This window comes from Pseudopipra pipra, chromosome 6, assembly GCF_036250125.1.
Source record: "Pseudopipra pipra isolate bDixPip1 chromosome 6, bDixPip1.hap1, whole genome shotgun sequence".
In the NCBI taxonomy this organism is placed as follows: domain Eukaryota; kingdom Metazoa; phylum Chordata; class Aves; order Passeriformes; family Pipridae; genus Pseudopipra; species Pseudopipra pipra.
In genome coordinates this window covers 14,546,912-14,567,373 of record NC_087554.1, presented here as the reverse complement: position 1 = coordinate 14,567,373, position 20,462 = coordinate 14,546,912, and the positions used below count along the sequence as shown (strand labels likewise).

The window sequence follows — 20,462 nt, the reverse complement described above, 5'->3', positions numbered from 1 at the left end:
ATTTAGTGGGGTATGTTTTTATATTCTGCCATATTAATAATGCATGAAACACTCAATTCCGAGAGCCCTGGAACACTGGGTTTGGTGCTCTGGGGTACCGAGGGCTGTCACGGGGCGTTCGCTCCGGGTCGGGGAAGGGATGTCCCGGCTCCCTCCCTGCCGGGCGTTCCCTCACCTTCCCCCGCTCGGGGCTTTTCCCGACCCCTCGGGGGGGGGCGGGGGCGGTGCCGGGGCGGGGCGGACTGCCGGGGGCGGGGCGGGGAGCGGATCGCGGTGCCCGGGCCGGGCCGGTGCCGCTCCCGGCAGGTGCGGGCAGAGCCTCGGCCGCGCACCCGCGCCGGCCCCGCCTGATGTGCGCCGGGGCGGAGGCGGCGCCGGGCTGCGCGCAGGGTCCCGCCATGGCCCTGGCGTTCTGCGGCGACGAGGGCAACTCCACCGCCTACAACGTGGACCACGGCGTGCTCAACAACGGCTGCTTCGTGGACGCGCTCAACGTGGTGCCGCACGTCTTCCTGCTCTTCATCACCTTCCCCATCCTCTTCATCGGTGGGTGCCTGCGGGTCTCCCTTGCCCTGTCCGCCTGTGCCTTTCCTTCTGCCGGCCCCCCTTCCTTCTGCCCCCCCCCGCCCCCGGTGCTGCTTTGCCGTGTTCCCCCGCCTGGCTTTAGCTCGCCGCGGGTTTCCCTCCCCCGCGCTGCCGCGTTTCCCCCTGCCTGCCTGGCCTCCCCTGGCCGGGTGTCCCCCGGCCTAGCCCTGCCCTCCGTGCCGTGCGGGGATGCTGAAGGCTGCGGAGGGTGTTATAGGACGCGGTGCGAGCTGCGGGATGCTCCGGCGGCCGCCTCTCCCCGCCTCTCCCCCTCTGCCCCCGCACCGCTCGCTCTCCGCCCCGGCGGCGATGCCCGTCTCTGTCTGCCGAGACTCTCCGCGGCGGGACAGCCCACGGGGCTCCCGCAGGTGAAACCCCCTTGCGCAGGCAGCGGAGAAATGGGTGATGCTGGAGGAGACCGCAGGATTTGCCTGCCGGTTTTGACGAGCAGCGCGGGAAGCAGAAATAAATGTGCTATTAACCCCCGGAAAACCTGGCGAGTAAGTCCTACGTTATCAAACAATGCTCCCGGTAATAACTGCAGAGCTACAGCCGCCGGGCAGCCCTCCATTACGGGTCCTGGCCAAGAGGGCTGCCCGGCGGCTGCGACTCCTGCGGTACCTGCGGTGGGTGAGATTTGGTGTCACAAGCCCGGGGGTGCCGGTAGGTGGCTCGGTGGTTCAGCACACGCGGCTCTCACTGCTCCCGGTCCAGTTCTCCTCAGCCTGGGCCGGCCTGAAGGGCCCCAGCACGAGCTGCGCGGTTTAACACTCGCTGCTGTGGATCACAAAAAGTCCGGTGCGGAAATAACAACCAGCACGACTTTTAAAACGGGGTCAGCTGAAGAGCTGCTGAGGGTCCTCTGTGTTGGTCTGGAGTTTCTCAGTATTGTTAATTTTTAACTAGATCAAGAGAATGAGTTGCTTTACACCTTAACTTGTGCCTTTTTTTTTTTTTTAACTTTTTAAAAGAATATTAGAAAAAACAAGTACTGTGTTTATTCTATTGTTTGTGCGTATTTGTCGAGATGTTAATTTGCTGTTTCTCTAAACTGTGAAAATATTTGGAAAATGTTTAGTGCAACGTAATTACTTGTTAGTAAGTTGCCAAAAGTATAGGAATTTAAGGCTGGGTCCTATCTGCATTGTTGATATTATTCCCTATGAAGTGGAGTAAACACAGTTCTGAAAATATTCAAATGCATGTGTTTTTAACAACACAGCTCTGTCGATGTTGGTACACTAGATTGTTACATGTATGTTTAGGTTTGGTTTTCTTTTATGCAGGAGCTTTGTGTGTCACCCTTGTTGTTAAGAAAGCTCTTTACGATTCTCTTTTCTCATTTAGGATGGGGAAGTCAGAGTTCCAAAGTACATATACATCATAGCACATGGCTTCATTTTCCTGGCCACAATTTACGCTGGATACTGACTTTTATCCTCTTGTTTGTGCTGGTGTGTGAAATTGCTGAGGGCATAGTGTCTGATGGGTAAGTGTATGTCTGCCTTCTCCTGGTAGCACTGAGCAGTTTAAAGGTTTCAGGGTAGATATTTTCTCCCTGTCTAAATTCTTATCCAGACCATATTCCGTGTGGTTATAAACATGTAATCTGTTTTCTTAGTGATTAACCTATCGACCTTATATATCAGAAATTCCACAGGCCTTGCCAAGTGATGTACAGAGGCAAAACTGACCTTAATCATTTTTAGTTCAGCTTAATGACACTGTCTTTCCAAAGACTAATCATAGATAAATCCTAATGATTCAAACAGATGGTGACATTTTCGTAATATGTTTTATGTCCAAGGACCCAGTCCCACAGTCCTTACTCAGGAGGAACTCCCATGTGCACAGCAGGTCATACCATTCCTCCCCAAACCGTGTTCTGTTCATCTTAATGAAAGTAGTGAATGTATTGGGCCTTATCTCACGCCCTACAGAGTTTCTTCTGATGTTTTTGCAGTACAGCTGGTCTGTTACCTGAAGCAGAGCATCTCATATTATGTGAGCATGATCCATCATCTGTTATTCAACTTAGGATGTCTTTAAACAGAAATCTGTGGGGAAAAATTATTCCAAGTGAAACAAGTGATACAGGAGACTGATTTGTTATCAAAAAACCTAATGGTGTATAACAATGAATATGATCATCTTCTTCTGAAGAGAGGTATGATTTTCATAACAATTATGAATTTGCAACCGAAAGGATGATGAAGTCAAAGCTCCTCGTTAAATAGAACAAAACCTCTCTGATTAGCCATCTATATAACAAGTATGCATCAAGCAGTGTGAAAGGCACTGCAGTCTTCTGCTGTAGAAGCTGATATCATCATCATTATTATTATAAGTTCTCTTAAACATATATAAATAGGATGTTTCTGAGTGCCAGTTTTTTTAAAAAGGAATTTTTCTTATGCTTATTCAGAGTGATCAGGGTGTGGGATGCTCAGAGCAAAATCTCCTGCTTTGTGTTTTCTCTTTTATTTGGCTCTTTAGCAATCCCTCTCATTATGTTTATTTGCTAGTGAACTTGACTCAGAACACTGCTGTTAAGTAATAGGTGTCACCTGATGAGAATCAAAGCTCCGAGCTCTACTGGGGGAGTGCCAACCCACAGCTGTGCCTCCCCGAGCACTCAGCAGGCTCGTGAGTGCTCCGGTGCATAAAAGCAAGTTTTGAGACTCATCAGCTTTCTAAGACCAAAATGGATCATGTTGGTAAGTCCTCTTGACAGCAACTGAGTGCTGAAAGCTTTGGCACCTCAGCAATAGAAGCAGCCTATTGGAAATAGGGTTATATAGGGGAATTCCTGCAACTGTGAAATAAACAGATTTAAAAAGCCTCCCACTGCAGTGTTACCCACTGAGGCTTAGGCTGTTTGAAGAAATCTGTTCCTGTTGCTTTTTTTTCTTGCTGAGAATTCAGCCCTTATGTACAAAACCCGGCATTAAGGAATTCAGAGTCTGGAGAATCCTTTCTGATTTTGCTGTATACGCATACAAACTCATTGTCAGCAGGAGGAATTCAGTGTTCATGACACAGGCTGTCAGCATGGCTCTGGCCAGCTCTGTAGAGTTCACCACAATCTCCATGTAAGGGAGGACTTTCCTTTCTTTCCTACAGTAGAGATACAGGAAAGGGTCCTCTTGAGCTCCTATGGATCTGTTAGACATTTGGGGTGTTCTGCTCTTATGTCCTGTGATCATCTCCCATTTCCCTGACAGCATGACCCTTTTTGTCTCTCCAAACTACACAAAAGTAGCTTTTGCTGCAGCAAGAAGAAATCAAGACATTATTAGCATATTTTCCACGGGGTTCAGAGGACAAGGTGTGAATTTCTCTGAGTATTTGTGTCCTGAAGTCTTTCTCTTGGGGCCTTTTCTCCTGAAGCTGGTTGGGAGACAGGAAATTGTACCTTTTGACAGCACAGGGTGCTTAATTCCTGTTGTAAAGGAAAAAAAATGGGAGGAAGAGAAGATGACAAGAAGAAGGAGGTGGGGGGAAACATATTTCTATCCAACTCTGCATGGCATTGCCCAGCAACTCCTATATTCCCAAAGGGCTATGGTTGGCAGGACCCCCTTTGCCTGAAGCAAAGTATCAGGAGAGTTTTGCTTTATAGGACAAAATATAAGGGTGTATTATTCTGTTGTAGGTTTTGTTTGTTGGCAGTCATCAAATACAGGCCTCTCTGTAATTCCTGTGCTGTGGTGCTGTTCCTTCTCCCAGACTGAAAAAAATGAAACATTTCCACAAAATGTTTCTATAGAAAATCTTGAACTGTGCTGTCAGTTGTTCTTATTTGCATACTTTGATGGACAGCTCCCAAACTAGTTTAGCTTAAATTAACTTTTCTCATTTTGGAGCTGAGCTGCTTATCCTAATTTAAACAGTGTTTCAATTGATTTCAGCAGGAAATAGGAGTACACACCTTTCATCTTCATCACAGGGGAGGAATTTGGAGTCCAACTATGTGATTTAGGAGCATAAATTCAATTAAAACTTGGAGAGTTTTGCATCCATAACTCGTTCTAGAAAAATCTTGAGGGGAAAAAAAAATCTAGAAAAACCCAGAGCTGGGTAGAGGATACAATTCATAAATTAAAAGGGAAACATTTAAATAGCCAAGAGGGGTTTGACTTTAACAGATGCTCACTTTTTTCTTTTGAAGGGTCTCGGAATCACGCCATTTACACCTGTACATGCCAGCTGGGATGGCATTTTTGGCAGCCATCACATCGGTTGTCTATTACCATAATATTGAAACATCCAATTTCCCGAAGTTGTTAATAGGTATGTCTCACAACTTACCAGACTTGGAAGTGTGATTGTGGTGCTGTGTGTCTGCTCTTCCTGGGACAGGTCATTGCAGTTTCAGGAATGGCTTGTATGAATAAAGCTATAGCAATATGTATGTTGAAACTGTTCATTATTTTCAATGCTTTTAACTTCTAATAGTATTCTTTATAGTGTTCTTGGGGATCCAAGGGCTTCTCTAGGAAAAACTGGATTTGTGGGAAAAGTAGCATGGCAAAGTCTTAGCTTTAAAAGCTGTCCAAGTTCCCAGCTTGCCAGCATGTTGTGTTCAAGCATGATATAAGAGTGAAGCAGTCTTTGTGTGTGTGGTCTGTTGAAATATGCAAGGAGTTAAGGAATGACATCCCTGACTGTCAGTATGACACACTGGATATATTACTTTGCCTGCTTGTTCTTGCTTAGCGTTCCTAAAACTCCCTTTGAAAACTGCGTTAAGACCTTTCAAATGGAAAATGAGAACTACATAGTATACTAAATATTTTTTTCAAGGTTGTAAATAAACTGTAGCTAGAGAAAATCCATTGCTGCTGACAGTCATGTATGCTGTCTTCTGTTAAGTAGACTGCAGGCTGTGGATGTCTACTTGTTTAGTCTTCCTGTTACCTGTTATTTTTTTGGTGGTCCTGGCTCATCAAATTTTGTTTGAGTTAGTTTTCTGTGTTAATAGATCCTGCTAAAATTTGTCGTGTGCCATTGTAGCTCTTTTTATCAAAGTTGTGTTTTAGTTTTTGTCAGGTGGGAAAAAGTCAGTAATGACTGGATTTGAGAAAGCTTTGAAATATTGAAGATTATTTTGTACTGCATGTTGTGGTGAGAATCCTCCTCTGCAGAAGGAGCCTATGACACTTGTAAAAAAATTGCTCTCCAAAGACTGAGATTTCTATCCAGGCTTAGCAACTTATATCTTCTTATCTGGGACTGCTTTTCTTCTTGTACCCTTCTTCTAAGTAGGATCTTTTTTTATATTTTATAACCGGCTGAGGTAGTTTAGTTAATTTTTTAATAAGTCAACAGTCTATTTAGTGCCTTCTCGTAGGACTAGATGTTATGTCTCAGGGAAGCATTGCCAGCCTGTTACAGTTGCTTGTGGGTTAAATAATTTAGTGTCATTACTGCATTCCCATTGTTAAGTCTTGGAGAAGGGTAGCACAAAGTTACAGCTGATAGTTGATTACCCATTTTTGCATAAGTCTTGCTCTGTAGAGATTTCTTTTTTATGATAATTTTTTTCAGTATTTAGAGTGCCAGTGCTGGATAAGCTCTGGACAATACTTGAATAGTAAACAGTTATACCAATGAATACCAACATTTAAGTATTATGGATTAATTTTAATTTTGCAAGAATTTCCAAGGAATAGACTCTTTCAGAAAATCTGATCTTAATAGCTCAAAGACAAAAAAGAAAATCAGGCTATCATCCTCTTTCCCACTTAGTTGATCTGATTTGAATTTTAACCTGAAGTCTTTAAAAGCTGATGATCTTTGACTTATTTTATTTTTTCTTTTGTCTTCCCATATTTGTCCTATGTTTCTGAGAGAACCTAGGACAGATTTTTCTGGAAGCCTCTATCCTTTTTTCATAACTGCACAACTAAGAGGACTGTCATCTTTAAATGTTAATTGCAAGTACTCTGTATTGACATGTGGGATGAGGCAATTATCACAAATTAGCCCAGTGTGAGATAGTTAAATTATAGCTATACTCCGCTATCAACCCACTAGAGTGCAGTGTGGCCATGAAGCAGCTTCCCTTTAGAACCTCATTTTATGGGGTAGATGGGAATATGAGGCAAAGCTAAAGTTGGTGATAAACTTTTTGTTGAGTGTATGAGAAAGAGGGTTCCTCGTCACTAAAGTATTGTAGAAGAGATCTAATGTTGAACCCACAGACAAATAAAGTAAATGACCTGATGTGGCATCTTGCTGCTTCTGAGCATCAGTGAATTTCCACCAAACTGCAGGGCATCGTCTGCCTCAGCTGCAGGATGTTCACAGTTGCAAGGAGTTGGTAGCTACATAAAGCAAAAGCTGACAGAGCCTTATCCAAAATTTACTAAACCCAGCAGAGAAACTCTTATTGATGCAGTGCAGTAGACCCTTGAAGGTCCGTTCATTAACTCTGAATAGGGTGAAATCTTCCAATCCTGTGAAACTTTAAGTTTTCTTTTTAAAAAAAAATTCACTCTGTGCTTTAAAGAAACCGAGTCCATTTGTAGCTCTTCATAAGCAAGCAAGAGGCAGATAGATACTGCAACAGACCTGGGGATTAGCATGCAAGAAAAGGACTCAAAGTTCCTTTACTGATCCTGCCTTTCAGCTTAGCCCAGACATTTGGCTATTTTGAAGTAGTCATTCTTATTATTTCTTATCAAAAAAAGTTGACAAGGTTTGGAATATTTATTCTCTGAAGATAACGATTGATTCCAGGGTCGCAGTTGAGTTTCCCGACTCTTGGAACACTTTGATCTGATCCAAATATGTTTTTCTCTGTATGTATTTGGCCTGTAATTATATTTCAACAAATTAACAAGTAACACTGTTTACCAGGGGACTCTCATAATAATGCTAATTTTGATGCTCTTTGCGCCACATGGATGAATAACATTTGTACAGTTTAGCAGGACACATTTTGGAATAGTTTTCATACTGAATTGGAAAATCTGATAGCTTTCTCAACATTCAAAATATGTAATGAAATGGTAGCATCTGATTCCACTGTTTAAGTCAGTTTCTTTGTTTTATAAAATAAATAAACCTCAGAAATTAACAGTAGGAGAAAATGATGAAATAACACTAGGACTTGGAGTTTTTAATCTGAAGTGGATTGTCGTGTGGGAACACACGAGTTTAAGAAAATTGTCCTTCTTTTAACCAATCTTAATTATACAACTGCCTTACCAGTGCTAGACAGTAATCTATTCTTCTAATTTAAAATTCTTGTACCTTCACATTGTAGTTATTTCCCTTGCAATTAGTTTATTCTTTTAAAGGAATATCATATAAAAATAATGCTTCTTGCTTAGTATGCAAAGTTTCTTTCCAAGCAGACACAGGTTAACTAATAAGTCCCATCCAGTTATGTGTGTGCATTTTTAGATTGGGGTTAATTCAATAAAAGTGTAGAAGGGTTTACTTAATTTTCAGAGGTTTGGCCCAAGTGTTGCGGGGTGAGGTATCTTACGTGGCCCCAAAAAAAAGTGAAGTCATTTAGGCATCTAGAATAGATCTAAAGCAATCCAGTAAATGCATGCATGCCTCTATGGTCTCATCACTAGGCAGTTCTGATCAGCGGAAGTTCTTCGAGATAATTTCTAGAAACTCTCAGCCAATATGCACTCACCAGCCAGAAGATAGAAACATCACCTATGTAGTTATGGCTTAAAAGAAAGAGCCACAACTATATTTTCCAGGGATCCTGATCTTGAGGGGCCTGTGAACATTCACCAGATTAGATGATATACACTTGTGTTGAAAAGTGACAAGCTAAGTAAATTCAAATGCTTGTAGGAAGTATAAGTGGGTGGCCACTTATCACCTGAGAATATTGTGTTTGGCCCTTTCTAATACTTCTTAGATAAAAGATAGATTAATGTTATAAAAATGTCATATAAACCCTTATTTAAATCCTAAATAGGAGAATGGCTCTGCTAGTTCATATTTAGAATACCAAGAGCTCTACATAGGTGCCAGTTGGGTTGGTGGTATTTTTCAGAAGTCCTGTGCTGGTGCATATTTTAAGTTTGCAATGTTTGTATAAGTCTCTTTTACTCCAAGAAGGATGTGTTCTCAGCCTGTTGTAAGAAGAATGAGACAAAACAAAGATTAACGGATAAAGGTGGTTAAGAGTAGAACAGTATGGAATGTATTCTTGGATGAAGTAAGATTTTATAGTCAGACATTGCAAATAGGAAGGAATAGTGCCTCAAAGGAAGGAAGCAACCTGAAACAGGATGAGAAGATTAAATTTGAGGCAGTATAAGTTGGGAAGATAGTAGGAAGCCTCACATAAGAAAGCTAAAGTTTTATAAGATAAATTTTTAAAGTATATCTCTTAAATCCTCTCTACAACTCCATCAGCCACTAAAGTACAGTGCCCAAATACCTGCTTTCTTCTTACAAACTGGCCTGTTAATTTTAGAGGAAGATAGACTCTTGGCAAATGTCCTAATGCCCAGTATTACTGTACTGTTCCATTCACTGTCCTCAATTAAAGGAGAGGTTTTAACTTGATTTCTGTAGAAGCAGGATTGGCAGTCCCAAATCCCATATGGATTCTCCATGTTGAATTTAGCTTTGCTTGGAAACGGTAGCCCCACAGTACCTCCCCAGAGGACTTTCTGGAGTGCCTCAGGGTAGCTGGAACACCACGAATTCTTTGAAGTTTGTGCAAGTTCCTGAGAATATCCTTGTTTAAACTAGACTTACAGTTGCTAATGCTTTGGTCAAAGCCTTTCTCCGGTGTTTTGGCAAAACTTGGAAAGCACATCCAGGCTTTTCTTGGCAGCTAGATAACATTGCATCTGTTGCACCATGGCAGATACAGCAGCAATGAAAGTAAAAGAACATAACCCCAGAAGGCATTTCCTTAAGAACGGGGAAAAGGAGCTGGCTTATGGTGTGATGAATAGTTTGGAGAGTGTTTCCAAACCGTCAGAGCTTATTGCAGAGATTATTTATCTGTAACTGGTGGTAGAATGAGCAGTTCTAGACAGGAAGTTCAATATAACTAAAAAATAAAAGTTGTATTCTATGAATGCCAGAATATCCTTCCTTGATGTGACTGTTTTATCTACATTGTAAATTACATATATGGAATACGTGTAATAGTGCAGCAGCTGCTTGGACAAAGTATTTTATTATCTGCTCCTCCATACATCACAGAGAATTGCAGAGAATTTTTCCTCAAGACAAATTCATAGCAGTCTTGTAGAATTAACCAAATCTGAAGAGCATCATTCACAGGCACCTTCACTCGTGGAACAATACCCTTCCTTGAATTCATCATGTGGACACATGTTTACAGCAGATGGAAATTTTCTTCAGCAGACTTCACTTTGTGAAACTTTTCAAATATCACTAAATCTAATAGAAAAAGCATTTAGAACCAATATCATCTTAATATTTTAATGTTTATGGAATTGAATTAGGCTTCTGTTTTGACATGAGAAAGGCTACTCTCTGCTTTTATATATTTTATTGCATTCTTTCTGAATGAATATTTTATAATGCTGTTGTATATTTTTGCAACTGTGGAGCTGATTAAGTTGTTTTGTGTTTGGTTTTTTTTTTCTCTGCAGCATTGCTGTTCTATTGGACTTTAGCTTTTATAACTAAAACCATCAAATTTGTAAAGTTCTGTGATAATGGGGTTGGATTTTCTCAGCTTCGATTTTGCCTCACAGGACTCCTGGTTGTTCTATATGGAATGCTACTAGCTGTAGAAATCAATGTCATCAGGGTGAGGGTAAGTTACTATCATAAAAGTCTCCTCCTGTGTTTTTTATTGGTTTGGGTTTTGGGGTATTGTTTTTCCTTCCTTTTTTTGTTCCCTTTTCTGAGTACTTAGGTTAAAAGGTATTTCTAAAGGAGAAAGAAAAATCCAGTTAGGAATAGAAATCAATTTGAAAATCAAAGGTTAATCCAATTTTATTAGGCCAGATAAATATGTAATTTCAAAAAATGCCAGACTCCATTGTAGTGAAATGAAGGTCAATTTCTTCTGTTCAAGTTTTAAATTTTTTAATAATTCTGTTTTAGTCATGACAAACAAATATTTCTGATGCAAGTGAAGACTGGTAGAAAGGAATTTTCTACTCTGTCAGAGAATATCTTAGACATACAAATAACATCTTTCATTTTCCAGGAGACAATCACAGTAAGTGATTTATTTGGGCAACTGGGGTTTCTTCCAGCTGTATTTTTTTTCTTTTTCCCTCTGTGGTGTCTGCAGTCATAATTTAAACTGAGAGATGATTTTGGAGACTGCTGGATAGATAAATGCCAAAGTTTCCTTGACCTGGAACTCAAATAACTGTGTGCACAAATTAAATTTAGAAGGGGAAGAAATATTTCCATGTAAATTTTCTTGCTGGTTTCCTCGTGTTTTTTTTCCAGTAATGCATGCAGCTATGTAAGTTGTACCTGTCATATATTTGTTCTTTTGTGATTGTGTGTATGTTTATTTGGTGACTTGGGACAAAAAATATGTCTAAAAGCAGCATTTGTAGTAACATTTTTAAAACAAAGAGGAATAAAAAGCTCAATGCTGGATATTCAGTATTTATATAATAAATGAAAACCAGTGACATCCAAATGTGACATCAGAGAGACTTGCCCATAAGCCACTTCGTAATAGAACTGTATAATTAAATGAGATTTAATCTCTGTGGAATTGTGTGTCACAAAGAAGAATAAAAAATGATCACTGCATATTGTCACCTTTTTGTTTGTTTTATTCATTTGGTTTTAATTATTAAAGGAATGAATAAACTAGTCAACAGTACGAATTTTTTTTTACTGCCTGTTGTTCTGTGGCTTGTTGCTGCAGCTGCTGAAGAAAGGCATTGGGATGCATGGAGAGTTGGCCACTGCTGACGAGGGGGCAGAAAAAAGAAATTAAAAGTAGGGGATGAGGTCTCTATGCTTTCAGAAACAGCAGACATTGGCCTCACTTTTTTTTTCTCCCACCTTCCAGTCTTCTTCTAGAAGAAGGAAAATTGACTTGTTTGACTTTGAGTCCCAACTGTACCTTCTCCCTTCTTTCATCTGTTCTCATGGTTCTAGATGGCCTTTCCCAACCCCATCACCATTTTTACTAGCACCTGTGAATTATTTCTCCAACTATGGTTGGAGCATATCCAGAAATCCTACTAAGATTAAAAGGATTTTAATCATGAATAGAGATTGAGTGAAATATGTGATTGAGTACCCTTCAGAAAGCAAAGGTATGTTTTTAAGAGGCTTGGCTTTTCATTCCCAAAAGTGAGTGAAGTCTGAAAAAGTTTTCTATTGACAACAGGAAGCCACCAGCTGTCTGCCCTTGCTCTTTCACTATTTAGGCCAATGTAATAATTTGTTATTGCTGTATCCACTCTCAAGAGTCTCAAGACTTATTCATTGATTATCTGCAATGTCCTTATCTGTTCTTTGTGCAGTTCTATTTTCTATGCATTTAGTGTGATTCTGTTGGTATTTTTATGAATTTCAGAGGTATGTTTTCTTCAAAACTCCTAAAGAAGTTAAACCTCCTGAGGACCTCCAGGACCTTGGTGTTCGATTCTTACAGCCATTTGTGAATCTGTTATCCAAAGGAACATACTGGTGGATGAATACATTCATCAAGACTGCCCATAAAAAGCCAATAGACTTGAAAACCATAGGCAAGCTTCCCATTGCTATGAGAGCTCTGACCAATTACATTCGTCTTAATGAGGCCTTTGAAGCACAGAAGGTGTGCAAAGCATGGAATTATGTCTCTCTGCTTACTCAGTGCTTGCATTTTTGATTACTTTTTATGGAATGAGCATGATATTCTATCAAGAACCATGATGCAAATCAAGTATCCATTGGCATAGCTTTCCATATACAAAGAGAACACATACTTGGTGAATAATGAAATTTCTCTACCTAAACACGCATGTCAAATACATTACTGGTTAAATATGTGTAAAATGCACTCAGCCTTTATTTTGATGTGGAAAACAATTATGGACTGTGTTCACTGAACACCATTTTTCTTCCTAATAAGACCCTGGAAACATTCAGTTACAGAGTCACTATTAATAAGGCCTTGCAGAACTGGGGTTTTTCCATGTAATTTCAATTACAGTTTGTTCATAGGAGAATTTGGGGCTGAAACTACCTCAGCTCAAATTAATTTTTACTCCTTGGTAGGAGCTGAGTGTATTGAGATTTTAAGAGAACTCTTTTGCATCCTGTCTAAAACAAGTGTAGGTTTCTAGTCTCTGTGTTCACCAGAATACAAGAACTATCAGTTCCCTCCCTCTTTTTTTCTTTCTCCCTCAGCAGGCCACAAACAACACACTTATTTGATCCCTATTAAGGGGTAGGAAAGAAATTGTGGTTCTTTCTGTGAATTAGTGCTTTGTTCTAACTCTATAAAAAGAAATTAAACAATAGTTGTAGTTCCTGTGCTTTTCTAGCTCAAATATTGCAAATGATTTTCAATGAATTAAAGCAACAGTAAAAATACCAGCCATTTACCAGACCTGAGGTTACCGTGTAACGTAATTCTTATTAATTTTTCTTTTATTCTGAACAGAACAAAAGGTCATCATCTCCACAGGGATCCAGATCCATTTGGTTTGCTCTCTGCTGTGCATTTGGAAGACCCTTACTTCTCAGTAGCACATTCCGTATTCTGGCTGACTTGCTTGGATTTGCCGGGCCACTCTGCATCTCTGGGATTGTTCACAATGTTGGAAAAGGAAATAACACCATTCGCCCACAGGTACTGTCAACATGTCATAAAAATATAGGAGTCAAAAAAGCAGTGCTATGACTACGTATTGTTTGGCCCCAGTAAAGAAAGCAACTCTGCAGTGTATTTTTGAATGCTAGAAATGACGGTATGAATGTACTGCCTGTTATCCACTTTTATACTGTGTTGGAGTGTGTCCATCAGAGGGCAACAAAGGTGATGAAGGGACTGGAGCATCTCTCTTACAAGGACAGTCTGAGACAGTTACAACTGAGAGGGGACCTCATCAATGTATATGAGTATCTGAAGGAAGGGTGTCAGGAGGATGGAGCCAGGCTCTGCTCGATGGTGCCAAGCAATAGGACAAGGGGCAACAGGCAGAAACTGATGCACAGGAATTTCCACCTGAATATGAGGAAGAACTTCTTTACTGTGCAGGTGACTGAGCACTGGAACAGGTTACCCAGAGAGGTTGTGGAGTCTCCCTCACTAGAGATATATAAGAACTGTCTGGTAACAATCCTGTGCAATATGCTCTGGAATGATCCTGCTTGAGCAGGGACGTGGGACCAGATGATCCACTGTGGTCCCTTCCAACCTGACCCATTCTGGGTTTCTGTGGGGGGCAAAATATGTGACCTGTGTATCTCGTCAGCCTTGCATTCTGGAAAATATCCTCATTCAAGATAACAGTGAAGCATATGCAGAATCTCATTAATATCATGAGTATTTTATCCAGAAGCACAGAATGTTCTGAGTTGGAAGGGACCCACAAGGATCATCAAGCCCAGCTCAAGTCAATGGCCCATACAGGGATAAAACCCACAACCTTGGTGTTATTAGCACCATGCTCTAACCAGCTGAGTTAATCTTAGGATGTCTTAGGTACAATCTTGAGTAGAAATTGAATCAAGTATGTGACTGAGTGCTTTTCAGAAAGGAAAGTGTGTTTTTAATAGGCTTGGATTTTCATATCCCAAAATTGGTGATATCTAAGATGATTAAAGAGGACTTTTGTAATCATAATAAAAGGAAAAGTAATTTAACTCTGACAAAGAATTTCCACTAGTGTCTTTGGGGAGGTTAAGTTTTGAAAGATCAACTGAAACACATTTTTAAGGATGTTATTTAAATTAATGTTCTCCAAGAAGAGGCAGATGTATTTCTTGGTTAACAAAAAATAAAAGTGTAACTCAGGAAACATCTTTTCATTATAAGTTGAGGTCACTCAGGCTGGATTTCTGTGAGATAGATTATTTTATTTCTGCAGCTCAGTTAATGTTTGATGTAAGATTTTATTTCCAAAGTCTGTTGACACTAATGGAAATACACCCATTCACTCAAGTACACTTTGGATTAGGTGCACTGTAAATATTGAAATACATCAGCTGCACTGCAGAAAATTTAACAAATGCCTCAGGCTAAAATTAATTGTTTGTCCATTTTGCAATCCTTATCCTAATATTTGGAACTTTAATATAGCGAGTGGATTCAGTGGAAACCAGTTAAAGCAGGAAATGAGAAAATTGAGACTGTAGGGCTGTGTTGCAGCAAAGTACTGTGGAGGTTGCTGAGCTCTGCTTCTTGATAATTTGTGTGGGATACTCTTTCAGCTGAAATTGTATCAAATCACAATTTACAGATTGTCATAGTTAATTTTCCTATGAAAGTGTCTGGTAGTGCTGCTCTGTGAAAAAAACTCAGGTCTGGTCTAGATAGGCCCCAAGGAGAGCCTCATCCAGCCTTGGCGTCCTCACTCATTAGCCAAGCAGTAACCTCATCATTGTCATTTACATTATTTTGGGATCATCTGACAGCAATATTCACTGATGGTGATAGTCCAGGAGTGACACAAAGTGAATTTTAGCTTAGCTAAAATGTCTCCAAGAGGCTTTTCCTTCTGTTTTGACCTGGTTTATACACAGTTGTTTATACACATTGTTTTTTCTGTTAAGAGGCTAATTACATTAATGTTTGAAAATTACCTTTGCTGGATTAGCTGAAATATCTTCCTAATGAAGGCTTTCTATTCAAACTATCTGTAAACAGGCTGGGGTGTTTTGGTCTGCTTTGGAAAGAAATACACCAGCTGTACTGCTAGGAATGTATCCTTACTTGTAATGAGTCAAAAGAAAAAGAACCTTGCTTTATTGTTTGCCCAAGAGCCTCATAGGTGTGAAAAACAAGCCTTCTGACATGCTGTCTTATGAAGGCAAAGACAAATTGGAGGAAACATTTTGTGCCTGATGTGCTGCTGAGTTTGAGGGTGTTGGAAAGAGTTGCCACACAGTGGGACAGAATCAGACAAGCAAAGTAAGCTGTGATTATGGTGGAGGGCATCTTTTACGCATCTTTTACCCATCTACGTCTTAAATAGTTTAGATTGAGGAGATGTCGTATCTTTCAAACAGAAATTCTCTTTGTGAAACTGAAGGCAAAGAAATATGAAATTTAGTCTATTCCTCAGGCCCTGTGTGACAGATATAAACCACCTTGGAGCCTGAACTCTGAGATCACATGGGTGTCACAGGCAGTATTAACTGCTTTAGTTACTGCCACAGTTAGTCAGAGCATGACAGCGTCTTAAATTCTGTCACGCTCTTCATGTTTATTTATAACTCCAGTATCAATATTTATGCACACCCCAGAACATTCTTATGACATGAATTTCTCTGAGTGTTAATCATTTCACACCAAAGAAGAGACTGAAAGAATGATAACCATTATATTTTGCTGGTACCATCTTCCACATTGCAATGTTAGGATTAGCAGTTCCAGTATTAGGAGTATCTGCTGACATAACACATTCAAAGGATACACCAAACTCATTATTTAGAAAGCTCTGAAAGTCATAGGGCCCAGTGTAGCAAAAAGCCCAGAAATTACATTTGAAACTGTGTGACTCTGGGTTCTTTAGGTATTTAAGCAGTGGCCTTTTGCTCAGCCTTTTACTGGTTAGAGCCTACTGGCACTTATAAAAAGCAGCATTCTCCTGAAGTTGTCAGGAACTGGGAACACTGAATGTCCCTGAAGACATTTCTGAAAATAAACCATCTAATTAGTTTCATCAACTTTTCAGACAAGGTTATTTGCCTTAAATGCAAAAGGTTGGGTAGATGTTCAGTGATTTCTCTGTGTTTCCTACAGGCTGACAAGTATAGGTAGACAGTTATTGTAGTTTAAACACAGAGGTGCTCAGTGACTTTATAAACCATAATGGCCTGATAATGCATCTGAGACTTGGCAAACATCTTGGTGCTTTCACCAAGTGTGTGTATGTGATGTTTATGTATATATGTTTGTCTTCCTTTTCTCTCAAGGGAGTATTAGATGAAATAATGAGAATATTCATCTCACTTTTGCTGCTTGTCTATTATATAAAGTTTTGATGGGAAACAATGCTGCACCAAAATCTCATTGCTAGAAAAGTATGATTTGTCAAACTTGTTTTTGGAAAAAATGGTGTTATTTTACATACAGCAAAAAGTAGTATTGGCTGCAGTAGTTAGCAGTACTTGCCAGCTGCATATGTAGGACAGCACTGAAATCATGTTGCTTCCCTTGCTGCTTTTGATAGAATACAGCACAATCTCTAATCTTTGTGATTCATGACTGATACTGCTCTGGCCTTTCTCTTTGCTGTTATATGAGTATCTTTGACAATCAGGACCTCCCAGTGTTGCAGATTTGTATGTTATTCTAAATTTGCCTTCATAAGAAGCATTTTAAAGTTTTTCATGTGTTAGAGGTGTCACTTTTTCTTGGATGATCATATATTGAAATAAAAAGAATTCCCAGTGAAGAACTGCTAAAATAATAGCAATTAACTCCTCAAATGTGATTTTTCTTTTTTTTTCTTTTTTTTTTTTCTGCAAAACCTCCAAGTTTTTCAGTTATGTACTGTTTCACCTTCTGTTTAGTATTTAAATATATATATGCTGCACAAGAAACTAGAGGTGACTCTTGAATGGTACAGTTAAGGACTGGGGCCTTGCAGTTAGCATGGGAGAAGACTTGGTTGTACTTATAATTTTCCACTGTATTTCCGTATGTTTTCCAAATGCGGTATATTTTCTAAAGCTTCTGGGCTAAATTGAGAGCCTTGAGTCTTCCTCCTTATTCATCAGAGTTACAGCAAGAATAAATTTGCAAGGACCCTTAGACCTTGCAAGGGTCAAAGGCAAGTTGAATTGAAAAGCTGAACTTGTAAGACTGTAAATAATCCGGAAGAAAGACTCATTTTTATTGTAGTGTAGACATTTGTAGTATATAATGCTGCTGTAGCCTATTTGAATTACTATGGGATAAGTAATAATTTAGGACTCGAAAATCTCTTTAAGGTGTAAATAACTAAAATTGCAGTTAAGCGTCTCTTTGTCTGAACATAATTGCTGACATACCTTGTAATTGTTCAGAGTTTTGCAGTTGATACAGATTTAAAGAAATGGGTATGCCCAGTGATTACTTACGTTCTATTGATTTGACTTGGGAGACTGTATGCTTGAATAACTTTCTCTGAGGGCTGATTCATTAGTGAGTTCAGTGGCCCTACAGACTGCTGAAATGGTTATGTGCATCAAGTCTGGCTGAAGTCAAAGCACCTAGCTGAATTGGAAACATTATCATCTGACCATTTACCTTTGGAAGCAAGAAATAAATTATTGAAGTAGTTTATATTCCCTGTTTTCAGAGCGTGAAACTCGGCACTGTTAAGTAGCACTTGGAAATTTTCCATGTTCAAGTTCTTGCACGTACTTGCATAAAAGTAGTATATGACTATCAAGATGCTTCCTTATGGAAATAGGGAGCAAAGATTTACAGGAATGGAATCATAATTACTTGCTTTTCTTTGTGTCCAGCCTTGTTCTGAATCTCAGTGCTTGTAACAAATGCGACATAAATGAGAAAAGGCAGTAAACCTTAGCAATCTACCCAAGTCTGTTTGTCTTGCATAGTAGACAAAAGTACTTTGACAGCTGCTTAGTTTGGCCAACATCTGAGGAAGAGTTAACCACAGTTGGAAGAGATCAGGTATTTATGGAGAATGACTGGTGTTGATGAATGAGCTCCCAGGCACCTCAACAGATGGTGAGACCATTGCGTGGACAGATCAGACTAGTTTCCTCTCATGAAAAGGAATATTGCTATGTGAGGTCGGAGACACTGTCTCAGGAAACTTGTCCTGGATGTGTTACTGTAAGCATTCACTCTTCTCATGAAGTGAAACAAAAGATCCTTTCTAAAACAGTTTTGCTCATTATCTTATTTACTTGTTTACGAAGCAAGGCATTTCTCTGCTTTAAGACCTAAAAATCACCCTGCTGATATCAAGGGTATAGATAGTGTTCCCACTACAGCACTGGCAAGAGCAATCATGAATGCCAAAAGATAGAGTAAAAAGAGATGGAAAAAATACCCTAAGACTTCAGTTTCTCAGGAAGATGAAGCGACCTATTGGGTCACCACAGCTGAAAGGACTTGCTCTTCCTCCTTTCACATTCCTTGTCACCTCTGCTCCTGTTTTCTTCTTTGCTCTATCTCTGGCACTGAGTGGGCACTTCTGTGGTCTGATTTGGCCCATTATTTTTTCCTGGGATGATTTTCTTATGTCAGTGATTTAAATTGGCTCAGGAAGAGGTCCAGTTAGCTCCCCAGCTACTGCACAGTGAACAACAGAAGTGTGCAGGTTGGAGCAAGCCAGGTGCAAGGACGGGTAGGGAGAAGTTTGTTCCTTTTCCGGTTGGCTCAGCCTCACCTTTCAAAAGAACAGCTTTAAAAACTAAATTTAGCCTCTGTATGAACTTGCCATATGGGGTTTCTATGAAGTTAACTACAAGGTGCAGATCAGATCTAATAAAATGTACAGACAGTGAGAGTTTGTGAAATATAGTTTATTAAGTGTTATAACAGGTGTGAAAACTTCAACAGCAAAGAAACTATGTAGGCAAGAAGAAATATGCTGAGCAAGGAATACAGCAGGAGTGTAAATGGCAAGAAGCCCTCTGAAAGGGAATAGAAAGAGACCTCTTCCTAATTTTGCCATTAATGGAAGCACAAGCCAGCAATCAAAGTTTAGAAGAAGCCAAGAGGAGAAAGAGGAACACAGATATTTTAGTTTCAGAAGGCTTCCAGAGGTGGGCCAACCTCTCAACTAGTTGTGGCACTAAGAGTGTCAGCTTGTTAAATATAATCTGGAATAAATGCACTGTTTTCCCATTAAGCTGTAGACATGCTTCAAAATGCACTTGGGTCATCTCATGAACAACTTGCTAGAAGGTAATGACCATAAGTAGAAGTTTTGAACAAGATGCTGCAGGCCAAAATAATGTGCATAGTTCCAGTAGTTTTCTTTGACAAGGTCTGAAGGTCGTTTTTAGTGTTCAGAAATCTGAGGCGTTAAAATAGTGAGAGTAATTTCTCTGAAAGGATGTTAACTATTTCTCTGTGATGATGGGCACTCCAGATCTTTTAACAAATGACCATATGGAGTTACTCAGTGTCCTAGAGTTTTGGAAGGATATCAGAAATCTTGTAAATGTCATTCTGCATTTAAATGAAGCTTACTGAGTTGGCACGTTGTGGAACTGTTTCCTTGAATTGATAAACTGTGAGGTTTCAGGCAAGTTAGGGAGGATTTTCAAAGTAATAAATGGGGATTATCTTTGCTTATTAGTTATGCAAAGCAGGTAATGAAATTATCATTGCACCTGATTTCTAACTTTCTTTTTTTCTTACAGACCAAAATTCTTGGTGTCTTCTTTATTTCATCTCAAGAGTTCCTGTCCAATGCGTATGTTTTGGCCGTACTCTTATTTTTTGCACTTCTATTGCAAAGGACATTCCTCCAAGCATCATACTACGTTGCTATTGAAACGGGAATCAACTTGAGAGGCGCAATACAGGTACCCAATATATTACTGATTAACCTTTCCATACACTTATACGTGTATTTGTAAATAAAAACTATAATTATAGTTGTTAAATTCTGAAACGCTTCTCTCCTGAAATGTACTGAATGTAACCATTGCCATTAAAAATTGTTAGCTTAGACCTGGATTCTGTTTTTTCTGCATCTTATTTGATGATTTTATATAAACACTTATTTGTAATATCTAATTTT

The 20,462-nt window shown here is 39.7% G+C and overlaps 1 protein-coding gene across 3 annotated transcripts in view; it reads left to right on the top strand.

The window, feature by feature from the left end:
* The first annotated feature begins 289 nt into the window (after positions 1-289).
* The window catches only part of ABCC8 (ATP binding cassette subfamily C member 8), an 82,898-nt gene continuing 62,725 nt past the window's right edge, over positions 290-20,462 (top strand). The window contains exons 1-7 of one of the 3 annotated variants that reach the window (XR_010431184.1): positions 290-546; positions 1,933-2,074; positions 4,757-4,878; positions 10,200-10,366; positions 12,110-12,352; positions 13,184-13,372; positions 20,080-20,244. Coding sequence is in view for 2 of the 3 variants with exons in the window: in XM_064657469.1 (XP_064513539.1) it covers positions 351-546; positions 1,933-2,074; positions 4,757-4,878; positions 10,200-10,366; positions 12,110-12,352; positions 13,184-13,372; positions 20,080-20,244 (1,224 nt within the window). In the remaining variant the exon portion in view is untranslated. Of the gene's footprint in view, positions 547-986; positions 1,086-1,932; positions 2,075-4,756; positions 4,879-10,199; positions 10,367-12,109; positions 12,353-13,183; positions 13,373-20,079; positions 20,245-20,462 lie in introns of those variants that run through there. The other 2 variants (XM_064657469.1, XM_064657470.1) reach the window with 2 other exon arrangements.